Source organism: Poecilia mexicana, unplaced genomic scaffold (assembly GCF_051168715.1).
Source record: "Poecilia mexicana isolate PSO_F unplaced genomic scaffold, ASM5116871v1 scaffold_19, whole genome shotgun sequence".
Lineage (NCBI taxonomy): Eukaryota > Metazoa > Chordata > Actinopteri > Cyprinodontiformes > Poeciliidae > Poecilia > Poecilia mexicana.
In genome coordinates, this window is record NW_028263388.1 from 3,492,541 (window position 1) to 3,509,698 (window position 17,158).

At 36.9% G+C, this 17,158-nt stretch overlaps 2 protein-coding genes and 1 long non-coding RNA gene across 4 annotated transcripts; 2 read left to right on the forward strand and 1 right to left on the reverse strand.

Moving 5' to 3' along the window:
* Nucleotides 1-543: 543 nt before the first annotated feature.
* Nucleotides 544-17,006, reverse strand: dcxr (dicarbonyl/L-xylulose reductase). Of its 2 annotated transcripts, XM_088000995.1 has the most exons (9): nucleotides 16,585-17,006; nucleotides 16,365-16,442; nucleotides 14,403-14,500; nucleotides 9,115-9,269; nucleotides 8,967-9,009; nucleotides 3,615-3,714; nucleotides 2,480-2,544; nucleotides 1,867-1,984; nucleotides 544-847 (listed from the first exon to the last, which is right to left on the reverse strand). In XM_088000995.1, the coding sequence occupies exons 2-9, from the start codon at nucleotides 16,414-16,416 to the stop codon at nucleotides 744-746; spliced, it is 735 nt and encodes a 244-aa protein (XP_087857121.1). In that variant the 5' UTR covers nucleotides 16,417-16,442; nucleotides 16,585-17,006; the 3' UTR covers nucleotides 544-743. The 2 variants fall into 2 exon arrangements, with proteins under 2 accessions (XP_087857121.1, XP_087857120.1); XM_088000994.1 differs by having other exon boundaries at nucleotides 16,365-17,004.
* On the forward strand, nucleotides 6,612-7,943 carry LOC148153570 (uncharacterized). The gene is made up of 2 exons (XR_015761496.1): nucleotides 6,612-6,698; nucleotides 7,560-7,943. It is a non-coding gene; the product is annotated as an uncharacterized LOC148153570 (long non-coding RNA).
* On the forward strand, nucleotides 10,031-13,946 carry LOC148153571 (uncharacterized). The gene is made up of 4 exons (XM_088000997.1): nucleotides 10,031-10,546; nucleotides 11,816-11,899; nucleotides 12,490-12,582; nucleotides 13,449-13,946. The coding sequence occupies exons 1-4, from the start codon at nucleotides 10,412-10,414 to the stop codon at nucleotides 13,557-13,559; spliced, it is 423 nt and encodes a 140-aa protein (XP_087857123.1). The 5' UTR covers nucleotides 10,031-10,411; the 3' UTR covers nucleotides 13,560-13,946.
* Nucleotides 17,007-17,158: the final 152 nt, after the last annotated feature.

Here is a 17,158-nt window from a genome sequence, read left to right on the forward strand (position 1 = left end):
ACTCAGAATATTTTCTGTTTTAGCTCAGTTACCTGAAATATTTCTGTTTGCTAATTGCCAGAATAATGAGAAGCCTGAACTAATCAACTAATTTAGTAATCAGTAATAACTGGACTACACAGTCTCTAAAATATGCTGCTGAAAGAACAAAAAAAAGTCTCCCATTGTTAACAGATCAGTCCTCCACTGTATTAATGCTGAGCTTTTCACGTTAGTAAGATTTAGCTGCAGATTCATCATTTGTTACAAATGATCCAGCGTTCACTAAAAACAGTGAACAAGCATTTTTAGGCAATACAATTTTTAATGTGGTGAAAGGAATTAATTAGTTTATTTGCAATTTTTAGTATTTGCTATATTACCATTGTAATAAATAGACTAGGGTGGTTAAATGAAAAATCTGCAGAATGTGCCATTCTTTTATCCAATTACTTTATTGTCAGAATCATATATTTCTATCTTTATTCTGTTTTTTTAGAATAATCATATTATATTTTAATTGTCTGAGGGCTAATAGATAAGATCCCTTTAATCAGTCCAGTATTGTTTTTTATGCTTTTATTTCACTGAGATCTACATCTGCACCTTGGATGTAATTTTCTCATGTTCAGAACCCCACAGACAAGGTAAGAAAAATGATTCAACAACAATAAACCCGTTTATTTTGGACAATCTGAATGTTTGGGTAAAACCCTGAGCTGTCAGCATGTCTGCCTCTGATCAGCTGGAAGTCCTGGTGATGTTCAGCAGGCCAGGTGGCCTCCGTCCACTGGCAGGGCCACTCCATTAATCATGCTGCTCTTCTCACTCAGTAGGAACAAGATGCTGTTCACCACGTCCTCCTCCTCTACACACACACACACACGCACACACATGCATGTTTGTCACATTATCTTTGTGGGGACTTCCCATTGATTTCTACACACATTTCAGCTTCAAGCAAATCTCTACAAACTACATTCATTTAATCTATTCAATTTGGAGAAAAGGGAGAGAAAATTGAAACCAGAGAATTTTCTGCAAGTTATTTTATTTGGTAAATCGAACCTGCTGACAGTATGCAGCAGATCATTGAACTTGTCTGGTTGTGTGTACATTAGATGATCTTTGATTCAGATTCCACTCTAGCTTTTATCATCTGATGCTGATTAGTAAAATCAAGGATTATCTTCCCCATAACGCCCTTGATGTGGTTATTCATGCTTTTATTACTTATGTATTCCCTCCACTGGCTGCCCGTTTCTTTTAGAACTGATACTAAGATCTTGATTCAGTTTTTAAATGACCCATCTTTTCAAATCGACTTTTAATACCAGACAACATAACGATTAGGCCAGTTCTTGTTTGTTTTATAAAAACATTATGTAAATATCTTGTTTCAGCTGTAAGTCAAACTTAGTTTGTTCAGAAAACATTCAAATGATGTTTTAAACAGTTTTCTATGAAAATCAACAAGATTACATTTTACCATAAGAACAATTCTAACAGTTTGTTTCAGCAGTCTGGTCGGTGTTGGTATATTTCTCGTAATGCAGTTGCAGGTGATTTCTGTATGGATACTGCAGAGGTTCACTAACTCATTTTCAGAGTTGTGATAATCATTAGATTTTCTAAAGTAATTTTTTTTTTGTGAAAATTGTAAAAATTTTAAAGAAATGATAAAAGGCTGTGAAGGATGAAGAGGACTTGCATACTGAAGTAATATTTCAGTTATTGAAGTGATAAACTGTCAGGATGAAAGCGAGTCCCACTCTGGTCAAGTTTCAGATAAAAGTATTGGTAAAATCTCTGAAAGCTGCTTGTTTAAGAACACAGATTACCAAACAACACTGTGAGCACACAAGGTTGTGACACAAGGTATCTGACCTGCGAAGCGGCCCAGGGGGATGCGGGACTTCATGGTCTGGGCTTTTTCCGGATCACTCCAGCCCAGGCGACCCATCTTTGTCATAACAACTGTAGGGTTGACGCTGTTCACACGGATCTGGTCGGACCACAGAACAAGTTTCTGAGTCAGCACAGAGAGCAGCAACACACACACTGACAGGAGTTTCTGACATGAGCTGGGAATGTTTCTGTGTGGAAATAATATCAGAGGTCATGCAGAAAACTTTTTAAAAACTCCGGACAGTAACTGTCAAGTGTTGTTGCTAGGCAGACTGGATACATGCTGAACTTAGGCTTTACAGACAAAGTTATATTTAAGTTAAGGTTAAATTAAAGCTAAGAGGTACTTGCCTATATATAGATGTTATTTAGAATATGCTGATACCTACTGTTTTGGAATAGAGGCCACTTTTGGACCTTTAATTCTAAAGTGGCCTTTTGGATTAGAGGTCAAACAGCTTCAGGAAACGAGAGAAAAAGAACAGCTGTCCTCTGATCAAGAAGAGTTCTCTGGAACTGTTCTGGTGTTTAAAACAGACAGAGGTTGGGCTCCTTTAACGGATCCTTCCTGGAGGTTTGAGTGAAGCAGTACCTGATGGGGTCCAAGCTCTAGGGCCATCACTTTGGTCAGCATGTCCAGGGCCCCTTTAGTGGAACCTGAGCAAGGCAGAATGACACAGCAACTCTCACTGGAAGTGATTATTGGTACATCAAAGTTAGAATACTGTGAAAAAGTGCAATATTTCTGACCAGTTATCTCAGAAAGAAAAACTCATTATGTATTATAATCACATAAAATATAGAGGGATATTTCCAAAGCCTCTGTTTCTTGTCATTTTGATGATTATGCAAATTCAGTGTCTCAGAAAATCAGAATTGTGTAAAAGAAGAGGTCATTAATGGAAACTCCTGGTGTCAGCCCCAGTCAGCTGATTAACTAAAACACCGGCAGAGGTTTCCTGAGCCTCCAGGGTCACTCTGGGTCAGCAGAACATAATCATGGTAAGGTGTGGGGTGTCATGTTTTGCTGGTACTGGTCCACTGGGTTTCCACAGTCAATGCAGCGTTGACCAGGAGACAAGGTCGTGACCTTTGTATCTGACCTGCGAAGTGGCCCAGGGGGATGCGGGACTTCTAGAGCTCTTCATGCTTCATCTGCTGACCAGCTGGATGAAGTTGAACTACAAACTCCTCTGACCTTTACCCCTTCAAACAACTCTGGGCTGTTTTGAAGAGAAAGATGAGAGACACCAGAAAAGCAACAAAGCAGTTGAGCAGAAGGCACCTATCAAAACAACCATCACACCTACACAGAACCACCAGCTGGTTGCCTCCATGCCACGGCACATTGATGCAGTAATTCATGGAAATGGAGTTCTGACCAAGCATTGAGTGGACAGAAACATACATACCTTTCAGAATCCTGATATTTGCACTTAAAGCATCCGTTTTTATTGGTCTAATCCGATATTTTAGCCTTCTGAGACACTGAATTTTGGCTTTTCTTCACCTATGAGACACAATCATTAAAACTGCAAAGGACAAAAGCTAGAAATATTTCAATCTGTGCAATGAATCTCTTGAAAATGAGCGTTTCACTCTCTGAGAGGGCTGGCAAAAAATATTGCACTTTTATTTTATGCAATATTTCATTTATATTTCTTCTGTTTGTTTCTCAAAGTGTGGTGAAGGAGAAGACGGTGAAGGTCAAGCTGTCTGTTCCTCACAGTAAACAGTATGATCCCTCAGGGCGCGCTGAGACGCCTGGCTGGACACGTTGACGATGGAGCCGCCTGACCCTCTGGTCTTCATCCCACCAGCCACCATCTACCACAGACACAGAAACAGATAGCTTCAGTTGTTTAGAGTAAAAGGATTGCATGGCCTACACTCAAAAAAATGAACTTAGGGGGTTATTAGATTAATACAAAAATATCATGTACTTTCAACACAATAATTTCATGTTTTAAACAAAAACGTGATAAAATCATGTTGAACAAACAAGAAATTCGTCAACTTAACGTTTATGAAATTGAATCATGTTGAGATAACACGATTCATTATAGTCAGACTGATCTTGTGCTGGAGGCGACGAGCGAGATCACGGCAGATCCCGATTCAACTTATTTACTTTAGTTGGACCCAATGTAATTTAATAGAACCAGACCAACTAATTTGCAATGTTTTGGACCAAATAATTGACTTTACTTGATTAAGATGAATGCAAATTTAGTTGAAACCAACTTATTTAACAGTGATACCTTCACACTATGTAATTGATGTACTCATGTCAGTGGCTAACATGTGTTAACATCACATGAAGTGATGGTTAGCTGGTAATTAATCAGCGTTTTTCTAACATTTGCACCATTTCCTGCTTGCTCCATGCTTGTGTCAAAGCACAACTGAATTGAAGTGGTTATTGCATTTATAAAAAATAACATGTTTAACAGAATTATTTTATGTTTCAAAGGCAAATATGACAAAATCACGTCAAATAAACATAAAATTCAACAACCTAGCGTTAATAAAATGTATTCAAGTTGAGACAACGTGATTCAATTTAGTCAGACTGATCTCCCGCCGAAGAGGGTCTAGCGAGACCCGGAGATCACGCGAGACACTGGCGAGATTACGAAAGATCACGCGAGATGCTAGCGAAATTATGGAAGATCACGCGAGATGCTAGCGAAATTACGGAAGATCACGCGAGATCTTGTGTCTGGGAAAACTTCAAACTGTTCTTTCAAGAGAAGCGGGAAGATTCCTGATTTGGATCTGCTTAATTTGAAAAAGGTAAGATTCAGTCTATTTTCATCCGTCTAAATCAAAATAAAAATCGAAATAAAAAGATGCAAATTAAAATCATCAGACTTAAAAAAAAACCATTTTTTTCTATGTTCGGTCACGTTTCTATGTAATTGATGTACTCAAGTCATGCTAACATCACATGAAGCAGTGTAAGGATCACAAAGCTGCTGTCAAGACAAAAAACGGACCCCATAAATGTCACAGTTTTGCTCCTCCTGAGGTTGTTAAAGCTCCCTGGAAAAAAGTTGGACTGATGTAAATTCAGCATCTGGTGCCATACAAACTCTGAAGTCTGAGGTTTAGTGGATTGTAAACAATGGGGCCAAACATAAGTCTATTTAAATGTTTTTTTATTATTATTTTATTTCAGTACTGTTATTATGTAGGTAAATGCAGAGTGGACATTGGATACACACAACTTTTGTGGCTTTCTATCGTAATACAGATTCTTCATTTATTAATAATAAAAAGTATTAAATTTGAGTCAGAGGAACCTGCAGAAACCTTTGCTGTTAGAGCTTTAAATGTGCTTGCAATGTCCACATAAATGTCCACCTTCTAACTATGGATTTCTAGTATTTTTTTCTGGCTGAAACACTCAGAGGATTGTCCATTATTCCTATTACGGTAGTCCATGAACAGACTTGAGCTTTCTTATTTTTTAAATACATATATTCCTCTGCTCTAAAGATGTATTTTGTTATTGTACTTGTTTTTCCATAAATAATTGTAGTTCAAAAACAATTTTTAAGTTTATCGGTTTAATTTTGAAATGTTGAGGTTTTTGTTTTGATTTTTATGTTTTATATTTTTATTGCTTTCTACCATGTTCAATTCACCACTGTTCTGCACATACATGCTTGTGGTTATATTCAGTTTCAGAACAGCTGAAACACTGGGTGCCTTTAAATCTCAACTTAAAACCCACCTGTTTAGAGTTGCTTATAGCTAAATTAGGCTTAGTGCGGTTTTAATGTCTTCAACGTTTTTAATGTTTTTGGCTTTACTTTTTATCTGTTTCACTGTTTATTAAATGTTGCATGACTCTGTGTTTCTGTTTTTAATTATGTAAAGCACTTTGAAATGCCTTTCTGATTAAATGTGCTGTACAAATAAAATTTGATTGATTGATTCATGATGCATTCAAGAGACTTGTACTAAAAGTTTGAATGTTCAGATACAACTCTGCTCACGGTGAATTACATATATGTTTGAAAATCTGATCTCTTTCAGAACATCACCTGTCTGTTATCCACCTACATAAGCACTGGTGAAGGGGGTCATCGGCCATCAAGTTTTAGATTGCAGTGGCTAATGATAAGTTTTGCCAGATCTAAAATGACTGAATCTAGTGTTAGAGCGATCATAAGGGTTCAGCTGAACTTGTATTTGGCAAGTCAGTTTTATTTGTCTTTATTTGCGTGGGGATGTGGAACTGTAAGGAGTGTTGTCTCTCTCTGTCTAGTAGATATGAGCTGCTATCAGTCCTATGCTAGCTACAGAATAGTACAGAGCAAGGGGGAAGAAGGATGAGCAGCAACATGAGATTGTGATTGACAGCACTAAAACTCTCCTGCCACTGACTGGTTGTTTCTAGCACTGGGAGAAGGCAGAGGAAATAGATTTTTCACAGTATATCCCCCTATACTGTATCCTTGTTTCAGACATAAATATTTCTTAGGTGACAGCTTCAGTTAGAAGTTTAAATAAAATGTTAAACTTAATTTTAGTCATGGCATAATGACAGGAGAATAACAATTTTAAAGATCTTTCAAATAGGCTGCAAGCCACTGATCACTTTCGTTGTGACTTCCTTTGAATTTTGCTAAGTTTTCAAGTATGTGACCCTATAGTATACTGCTGGATTTTTGCGGTTGTTCTCATTGTTTTCTGATCTGCATATTTAGGAAAACACTGCTGAAGTCAGACGAGAGTGGATCCTAAAAGGTCTGTGTGCGTACCTGGATGAAGATCCAGAGAAGCTGGAGAAAGAGTACATGGTATGTTAATTTATCTTTGTGTCCACAAAAGAGGTGATTATAGTTGGAGTTAATTGGACTTCCTGTGAATTACCAATAAATTTAAAGTAAGAGAAGATCATTAAAACTTTTTTTTTCACTTGGGTACATTCAATTTTAATTTGACTTTTGAGATGCTTTTAGATTTCTCCCACAGAAAAGGATAATCATTAGTAAGATTGATATAATTACAGTTATTGTTAAGTGGGTTTAAAATGAGGATGTTTAGGTGAGTTAAACTCCACAAAAAGATCTTTGGCCTGTTTTATTTAGCCTTTTTTTCTAACAGCATTGTTTCATATGCAGACAAAAATATTAAGTAACTTTACCTAAGATGTTAGTACTGATCTATTTGGAAATAACTACCACACATAGTCATGACATTTCCTCCATCCAGGAAATAAGACAGGTTCTTCATGTATAAGATGTTTTTTTTTGTGTACAGAGTCAGGGCTTTGTACTTGCACATAAGTAGGACTGGTTTAGAATGACAGTCTGTGTGGTGGATCCTCAGACTGTCATTTCAATTGAGGAGAACAGGCCATGGAATATGGGGCCTATTTGGGATTCATCCCTTCTCTTCATGTTTTTCCATATGAGACAATATACCGTATTTTACCACAAGGTGCACCGCATTATAAGACGATTTTTGTGAAAATGTAGAAAATATGGTACCTTTTCTAAATGGGAAATCTTAACACTGGACTCACAATTAACACAGACAGGTCTTTGATGGACCTTAGCTGTTGGTGAGTCAGCCAAACAAGTGTAAAGTTATTTTTTTATTTAATGAGATGTGAAATCTCTCCCACCCAATACCCCACCCTTGTTCCCATCATCAAGGTGCACAAATGGCCGAGACCGTCTGTGGAATCTTCGTTATCCGACCGGAGAGTGCAGAGCCTGGCGATGCCATTGAGGATGTTGGGATTCTCCTGGACGGGGTGGAAGTGATGAACAACTTGAGCAATCTATCTTTACATGTTTTTCTAAAGACCTCAATGGAAAACTAAATTTTAACTGTTACATTTCGCAAAGTTGAGCGAATTTACTGACACTTTTTATGTTGTTAAGAATTTGATCTATGCTAAACACAGCCCAGTTTTTTTCTGGAATAACAAAACTGACCTTTTGTTGTTTATTTCAACTTTCAACTCAGCTGTTTTTTGTGCTGTGTAAAAAGAAAATGGATAACAATTTTGAAAATACAGTTCATGTTGTACTTTTTCTCATTGTTGAGTGTTCTTTCTTCTTTCAGTGTGGTCTTAAAACACTTCATTTAATAGCACTTAAGAAAATGTCTTTGATTTAACATAATTCGATCATAGAAAGATTTTCCACACGATTAAATAGCTTTCTTTCAGCATGAAGCATGTTTGTTCAGCTAACTTAATTTTCATGAGTTGGATCAACGTAATTAAGTAGTGTGAAGTTATCAGTGTAAAATTAGTTAGGCTGGCTCTATTAAATTACATTGGGTCCAACTAAAGTAAATAAGTTGAATCAACCACAAAAATTAAGTTGAACCAACACATTTGCTTTAAATTGGAATAACCTTAATAAATTAAGTTGAACCAACACATTTGCTTTAAATTGGAATAACCTTAATAAATTAAGTTGAACCAACACATTTGCTTTAAATTGGAATAACCTTAATAAATTAAGTTGAACCAACACATTTCCTTTAAATTGGAATAACCTTAATAAATTAAGTTGAACCAACACATTTGCTTTAAATTGGAATAACCTTAATAAATTAAGTTGAGCCAACACATTTGCTTTAAATTGGAATAACCTTAATAAATTAAGTTGAGCCAACACATTTCCTTTAAATCGGAGTAACAAAATTACATAGTGCTGAAATAAAGCAAAGTAATCAGGTGGAAAATCTTTCCATGATTTTTTTATGTTAATCCAAAGAGTTATTTTTTTCAGTGTATCTAACTATGTATGTGTGTGTGTGTGTGTGTGTGTGCGTGTGTGTGTGTGTGTGTGTGTGTGTGTGCGTGTGTGTGTGTGTGTATTGCAGAGTTAAGCATTCACAGCCATCAGCAGTTTTGTGTTTTGCTACATGTGGCACAGCATAAAGTCCACCTCAGAGTGCCAGTGGCAAATGTTTTAGGGTTATTCTGAGGAAATCATTAGTGAGGAAGAATGTGAACAAAGTGTTTTGATGAATTCAATAAATTAATTTAATGTAGATGCACATTTGCAGCTGAATAAGCAGATTTTACTTTAGGGCTGTTTTACCTGAGAAACGTGTAGCACAGCTTTTACATTCACGTTAAACAGCCTGAAAAACAACAACAGTTGGTTGATACCAGTAACTCAGTTCTTGTCCTCATCCTTTGACCTGAGCTTCATCTAGGAGAATAAAATGGTGTCATTCTGGTCTTACAGATCAAACTGGTCAGCCGTGACCTCCAGGAATGGCTGCAGTTTGGTGCAGGCGGCATTGTTCACCAGCAGATCAATGGGGCCGACGTCCTTCAGGGCAGCCTCGGTGGCTGCCCAGTCCGCCAGGTCCACACACACTGGGATGATGGCTGGACACTGGAGGAGGGCAAAGGAGGAGGGTCACACTCAAAAAAATGAACTTAGGGGGTTATTAGATTAATAAAAGAATATCATGTACTTTTAACACAATAATTTCATGTTTTAAACAAAAACGTGATAAAATCATGTTGAACAAACAAGAAATTCATCAACTTAACGTTTATGAAATTGAATCATGTTGAGATAACACGATTCATTATAGTCAGACTGATCTTGTGCTGGAGGCGACGAGCGAGATCACGGCAGATCCCGCGAGATCATGGGAAATCACACGAGGCCCTGCGAGATGATTGTTTTTCGTGCCAGGAAAACGCCAGCTGCAGTTTAGAGAATACTAAATTTTCCTGGCAGGATTGTGCACATATCAGTGTTGCTATGTACACTGAAAGAAATAACTCTTTGGATTAACATAAAAAAAAATCATGGAAAGATTTTCCACCTGATTACTTTGCTTTATTTCAGCACTATGTAATTCTGTTACTCCAATTTAAAGAAAATGTGTTGGCTCAACTTAATTTATTAAGGTTATTCCAATTTAAAGCAAATGTGTTGGCTCAACTTAACGTTTGTGGTTGATTCAACTTATTTACTTTAGTTGGACCCAATAATTTAATAGAACCAGACCAACTAATTTGCAATGTTTTGGACCAAATAATTGACTTTACTTGATTAAGATGAATGCAAATTTAGTTGAAACCAACTTATTTAACAGTGATACCTTCACACTATGTAATTGATGTACTCATGTCAGTTGCTAACATGTGTTAACATCACATGAAGTGATGGTTAGCTGGTAATTAATCAGCGTTTTTCTAACATTTGCACCATTTCCTGCTTGCTCCATGCTTGTGTCAAAGCACAACTGAATTGAAGTGGTTATTGCATTTATAAAAAATAACATGTTTAACAGAATTATTTTATGTTTCAAAGGCAAATATGACAAAATCACGTCAAATAAACATAAAATTCAACAACCTAGCGTTAATAAAATGTATTCAAGTTGAGACAACGTGATTCAATTTAGTCAGACTAATCTCCCGCCGAAGAGGGTCTAGCGAGACCCGGAGATCACGCGAGACACTGGCGAGATTACGGAAGATCACGCGAGATGCTAGCGAAATTATGGAAGATCACGCGAGATGCTAGCGAAATTACGGAAGATCACGCGAGATGCTAGCGAGATCACGCGAGATCTTGTGTCTGGGAAAACTTCAAACTGTTCTTTCAAGAGAAGCGGGAAGATTCCTGATTTGGATCTGCTTAATTTGAAAAAGGTAAGATTCAGTCTATTTTCATCCGTCTAAATCAAAATAAAAATCGAAATAAAAAGATGCAAATTAAAATCATCAGACTTTTAAAAAAAACATTTTTTTCTATGTTCGGTCACGTTTCTATATAATTGATGTACTCAAATCATGCTAACATCACATGAAGCAGTGTAAGGGTCACAAAGCTGCTGTCAAGACAAAAAACGGACCCCATAAATGTCACAGTTTTGCTCCTCCTCAGGTTGTTAAAACTCCCTGGAAAAAAGTTGGACTGATGTAAATTCAGCATCTGGTGCCATACAAACTCTGAAGTCTGAGGTTTAGTGGATTTTAAACACTGGGGCCAAACATAAGTCTATTTAAATGTTTTTTTTATTATTATTATTATTATTTAATTTCAGTACTGTTATTATGTAGGTAAATGCAGAGTGGACATTGGATACACACACACTTTTGTGGCTTTCTATCGTAATACAGATTCTTCATTTATTAATAATAAAAAGTATTAAATTTGAGTCAGAGGAACCTGAGGAAACCTTTGCTGTTAGAGCTTTAAATGTGCTTGCAATGTCCACATAAATGTCCACCTTCTAACTATGGATTTCTAGTATTTTTTAATGGCTGAAACACTCAGAGGATTGTCCATTATTCCTATTATGGTAGTCCATGAACAGACTTGAGCTTTCCTTTTTTTTAAATGCATATATTCCTCTGCTCTAAAGATGTATTTTGTTATTGTACTTGTTTTTCCATAAATAATTGTAGTTCAAAAACAATTTTTAAGTTTATCGGTTTAATTTTGAAATGTTGAGGTTTTTGTTTTGATTTTTATGTTTTATATTTTTATTGCTTTCTACCATGTTCAAGTCACCACTGTTCTGCAATACATGCTTGCATGTGCCCAGTGATTATATTCAGTTTCAGAACAGCTGAAACACTGGGTGCCTTTAAATCTCAACTTAAAACCCACCTGTTTAGAGTTGCTTATAGCTAAATTAGGCTTAGTGCGGTTTTAATGTCTTCAATGTTTTTAATGTTTTTGGCTTTACTTTTTATCTGTTTCACTGTTTATTAAATGTTGCATGACTCTGTGTTTCTGTTTTTAATTATGTAAAGCCCTTTGAAATGCCTTTCTGATTAAATGTGCTGTACAAATAAAATTTGATTGATTCATGATGCATTCAAGAGACTTGTACTAAAAGTTTGAATGTTCAGATACAACTCTGCTCAGGGTGAATTACATATTTTAATGTTTGAAAATCTGATCTCTTTCAGAACATCACCTGTCTGTTATCCACCTACATAAGCACTGGTGAAGGGGGTCATCGGCCATCAAGTTTTAGATTGCAGTGGCTAATGGTAAGTTTTGCCAGATCTAAAATGACTGAATCTAGTGTTAGAGCGATTATAAGGGTTCAGCTAAACTTGTATTTGGCAAGTCTGTTTTATTTGTCTTTATTTGCGTGGGGATGTGGAACTGTAAGGAGTGTTGTCTCTCTCTGTCTAGTAGATATGAGCTGCTATCAGCCCTATGCTAGCTACAGAATAGTACAGAGCAAGGGGGAAGAAGGATGAGCAGCGACATGAGATTGTGATTGACAACACTAACACTTTCCTGCCACTGACTGGTTGTTTCTAGCACTGGGAGAAGGCAGAGGAAATAGATATTTCACAGTATATCCCCCTGTACTGTACCTTTGTTTCAGACATAAATATTTCTTAGGTGACAGCTTCAGTTAGAAGTTTAAATAAAATGTTAAACTTAATTTTAGTCATGGCATAATGAAAGGAGAATAACAATTTTAAAGATCTTTCAAATAGGCTGCAAGCCACTGATCACTTTCGTTGTGACTTCCTTTGAATTTAGCTAAGTTTTCAAGTGTGTGACCCTATAGTATACTGCTGGATTTTTGCGGTTGTTCTCATTGTTTTCTGATCTGCATATTTAGGAAAACACGGCTGAAGTCAGACGAGAGTGGATCCTAAAAGGTCTGTGTGCGTACCTGGATGAAGATCCAGAGAAGCTGGAGAAAGAGTACATGGTATGTTAATTTATCTTTGTGTCCACAAAAGAGGTGATTATAGTTGGAGTTAATTGGACTTCCTGTGAATTACCAATAAATTTAAATTAAGAGAAGATCATTAAAACTTCTTTTTTTCACTTGGGTACATTCAATTTTAATTTGACTTTTGAGATGCTTTTAGATTTCTCCCACAGAAAAGGATAATCATTAGTAAGATTGATATAATTACAGTTATTGTTAAGTGGGTTTAAAATGAGGATTTTTAGGTGAGTTAAACTCCACAAAAAGATCTTTGGTCTGTTTTATTTAGCCTTTTTTTCTAACAGCATTGTTTCATATGCAGACAAAAATATTAAGTAACTTTACCTAAGATGTTAGTACTGATCTATTTGGAAATAACTACCACACATAGTCATGACATTTCCTCCATCCAGGAAATAAGACAGGTTCTTCATGTATAAGATGTTTGGTTTGTGTACAGTGTCAGGGCTTTGTACTTGCACATAAATTGGACTGGTTTAGAATGACAGTCTGTGTGGTGGATCCTCAGACTGTCATTTCAATTGAGGAGAACAGGCCATGGAATATGGGGCCTATTTGGGATTCATCCCTTCTCTTCATGTTTTTCCATATGAGACAATATACCGTATTTTCCGCACCACAAGGTTCACCGGATAATAAGACGATTTTTGTGAAAATGTAGAAAATATGGTACCTTTTCTAAATGGGAAATCTTACCACTGGACTCACAATTAACACAGACAGATCTTTGATGGACCTTAGCTGTTGTTGAGTCAGCCAAATAAGTGTAAAGTTATTTTTTTATTTAATGACATGTGAAATCTCTCCCCCCCCAAAACCCCACCCATGTTCCCATCATCAAGGTGCACAAATGGCCGAGACCGTCTGTGGAATCTTCGTTATCCGACCGGAGAGTGCAGAGCCTGGCGATGCCATTGAGGATGTTGGGATTCTCCTGGACGGGGTGGAAGTGATGAACAACTTGGGCAATCTATCTTTACATGTTTTTCCAAAGACCGCAGTCGAAAACTAAATTTTAACTGTTACAGTTTGCAAAGTTGAGCGAATTTACTGACACTTTTTATGTTGTTAAGAATTTGATCTATGCTAAACACAGCCCAGTTTTTTTCTGGAAAAACAAAACTGACCTTTTGTTGTTTATTTCAACTTTCAACGCGGCTGTTTTTTGTGCTGTGTAAAAAGAAAATGGATAACAATTTTGAAAATAAAGTTCATGTTGTACTTTTTCTCATTGTTGAGTGTTTTTTCTTCTTTCAGTGTGGTCTTAAAACACTTAATTTAATAGCACTTAAGAAAATGTCTTTGAATTAACATAATTCAATCATGGAAAGATTTTCCACATGATTATATAGCTTTCTTTCAGCATGAAGCATGTTTGTTCAGCTAACTTAATTTTCATGAGTTGGATCAACTTAATTAAGTAGTGTGAAGTTATCACTGTAAAATTAGTTGGTCTGGTTCTATTAAATTACATTGGGTCCAACTAAAGTAAATAAGTTGAATCAACCACAAAAATTAAGTTGAACCAACACATTTCCTTTAAATCGGAGTAACATAATTACATAGTGCTGAAATAAAGCAAAGTAATCAGGTGGAAAATCTTTCCATGATTTTTTTATGTTAATCCAAAGAGTTATTTTTTTCAGTGCAGAGTATTTACTTTCAAGGTGAAAGCAGAGACAGAATGAACAAGAAGTCTGCAAACTACAGAAATCCAAACTGTGAGGGAGTTTGTATCAAATAAGGACGGGGATGAAGTGGTGTGCGTGTGTGGGGAGTCGCTACAGGGGGGTTACCTCTTGCACTAAACTGTCGAGGTCAGCCTGTGTCCGTGTGACTGCAGTGACCCGCGCCCCACAGCGTGCCAGAGCCAGAGCTGTGGCCCTGCCGATACCTGAAACACAAAACATACATCATCATCCAAAATGAAGCTGGCAGTACACCCAAACACGCACACACACACACACACACACACACACACACATGTTTGTTTTGCTATCTTTGTGGGGACTTTCCATTGACTTCCATTCATTTCTACAGCCTAAACCTTACCTTTACCCTTTTCCTAACCCTAACCAAAACTCAATTCATACCTTAGCCCTAAATCTGACCCCTGACCCAAAAACAGGGTTTCCACTCGTGGGGACCAGGCTCCGGTCCCCACGAGGAGCAATTGGTCCCCACAACGTAGTTTATGTCAGGAAAATCGTCCCCACAAGGTATTACAAACAAACGCACACACACACACACACACACACACACATTCAATTCAAAAATACTTTACTGATCCCAAAGGGAAATTAAACATTGCTGTAAGTCATATCAATTCAAATTTGTCAGAGTTATTGTACATCCTGATAGCTGTGGCAGAAAGAATCTCCTGTAGCTGCCTGTATGCAGTGAATCTGAAGAAGCCTCTGACTGAAGGTGCTCCGTCTTCCCATAAAGAAAAGGTGAGGGTTGTCCATCATTTTCTTGATTTTATGTCAAATCCATCTTTACATCATCATCTCCAGAAGTTCCACACACACAAATATTTTTCAAAATGTTTTAGGGAAATGTTTGGTTTTTTTAAATGACAAAAATCTTTTCATCTCTTCATTTTTTAACAATACTGTACAACTATTTATTTTGAAAGTAATGAGGAAACTTTCTCTGTGGTAGCAATTTATCACCCACTAAGCCTCAAACACCCAGAGTATGATAACTGGATTGTGATGGAGAATAAAGAACACATAGAGAACTGAAGCATTGTCTGTTTATAGATTCCCAGTGAGGCACTGTTTGTCAGGCTGCAGCCTTATTACTGAATGGATTAATTTAATTTCTACACCAAATAGTTACAAAGTTAAAAATATACATATTATTTGGTAACACTTTATTTGAAGGGGGTGAATAAGACCAAGAAATCATTACTGATATAAATTTGTTATAAAAGTATTACTGATTCCACTTTAAAAATGAGGTAACTTTATGTTATTAAAGGTAAAGTTTAAACAGTCATGATTTCTTGGTTAATGTCAAGTTATCATAACAAAGACATTTTGAATAATGTCAACTTTGTATTAAAAGTGTCATAATTTACCGAATTATGCTTTATGACAACAGTCATAAATATTCATGAAGACTTATTCATGTTCATGACAGGTGTTATGTCATGTTTATGAAAGTGTCATGACAGTCTTATTCAACCCCCTTCAAATAAAGTGTTACCGTCCTGATCTTCGTTCTGATGTTTCTAAAAGTCAAATAGCCTGTGGTGAATTCAGTAAACTGAACACTAACTGTGAATGCCTCCCACTTGTTTCACTAGACCTGAGTTCAGAGCAGAGAAACCAAGTAATGAAGTCAGACGAACAGACTCCAGAATATCTGAACATGTTCTAATTTGACTTTCAAAAAGTGGAAACAGATTATACAGTTCAGGTCATCCAGTCCAGAACTGACCTATGACGTCACGTGGTGCAGGAATCTCTTCTGGTCGAAGATGAGGATCACTTCATGATCCGTTTCACTAAATTAATTTTAATAATTTTTCTTTATACAATATTCCAGTCAAGGATTGACTTGTAAATGTAACGGTAAAGACGGTAAAGTGGGGCTGAAACAGTTAGACAAGTAAAACATGTTTTTCTCGCGGTAATGGTGAGATAGTTATTAAAAACACTGGAATGAGAGACAACTTCCGCATAAACATATAACTGAACCCGCTCTGCATGCCGGTGTTACCGTCCCGGTCCTCTGAGGATTATTCCCACCTTTTCCTGCTCCTGTCACCAGCGCCTGTTTGCCTGCAAGTGAAATCTCCATGTTGAGAGGTTCGGTTCGGCTGATAGCTGCAAATAGACAACACACAGCAACTTCGGTCACGTTTCCGGTGGATCCGTCTTAGTTCCAGTTCATTTGAACTGAGACAGTCCTTCATATGACTGATACCGTGAAGAGATTTGTAGGCAGGTCCAGGTTCAGAAAACCAACCTTTAAGTTCAGGAGGAAAGTCCTGTTTCACTTCCAGGTCAGAGCTGCTGCTCTCCGAGCATGAGCTGCTGTTTACATGACAGTTCAACTAAACCCTCAACATAGCACATTTTTTTCCCACAGGTTCTGAAGAAGCTCACCTGCCACTCTGATAAATAAACAAAAGCAAAAAAAAAAAAAAAAAAAACATGTCATAATTTTGAAATAATCTCCCATTATCATTTAGCAATCTCAGAATAATGAGGATAAAGTTTTGTGTTTTAGGCTACCACACCTTTCAAATCAACTCCATGTACTGATGCGTTTAGGAATCATCAACAAATTGCTGACACACACACGCGCGCACACACACACACAAATTTGTTACAGCTTGTCATAACCTGACCACGACTCACTCACTCAGGGAATCCGGGAGGACGGCCATCCGTCTTGCCGCTCTGCCTCACAGAGGGCGAGAACTAACGATTATTCGATTGATTATTCTGACAATTAATCGCTTAACCACACGTTCTGTGGATTTTTCATCCAAGCACTAAAGCTTATCGTATACAATATTTGATATACATAAGAAAAT

Bases quoted from the DNA above. Each gene is read 5' to 3' on its own strand.
- LOC148153571 (XM_088000997.1), top strand. From the start codon at position 10,412: ATGCTAGCGAAATTACGGAAGATCACGCGAGATGCTAGCGAGATCACG. The intron at 10,547-11,815 runs GTAAGATTCAGT...GATCTCTTTCAG, and splicing joins ATCTGCTTAATTTGAAAAAG to AACATCACCTGTCTGTTATC. The intron at 11,900-12,489 runs GTAAGTTTTGCC...CTGCATATTTAG, and splicing joins TTAGATTGCAGTGGCTAATG to GAAAACACGGCTGAAGTCAG.
- dcxr (XM_088000995.1), bottom strand. From the start codon at position 16,416: ATGGAGATTTCACTTGCAGGCAAACAGGCGCTGGTGACAGGAGCAGGA. The intron at 9,270-14,402 runs GTAACCCCCCTG...GCCCTCCTCCAG, and splicing joins TCGACAGTTTAGTGCAAGAG to TGTCCAGCCATCATCCCAGT. The intron at 848-1,866 runs GTCAGATACCTT...GTGTGTGTGTAG, and splicing joins CCCCCTGGGCCGCTTCGCAG to AGGAGGAGGACGTGGTGAAC.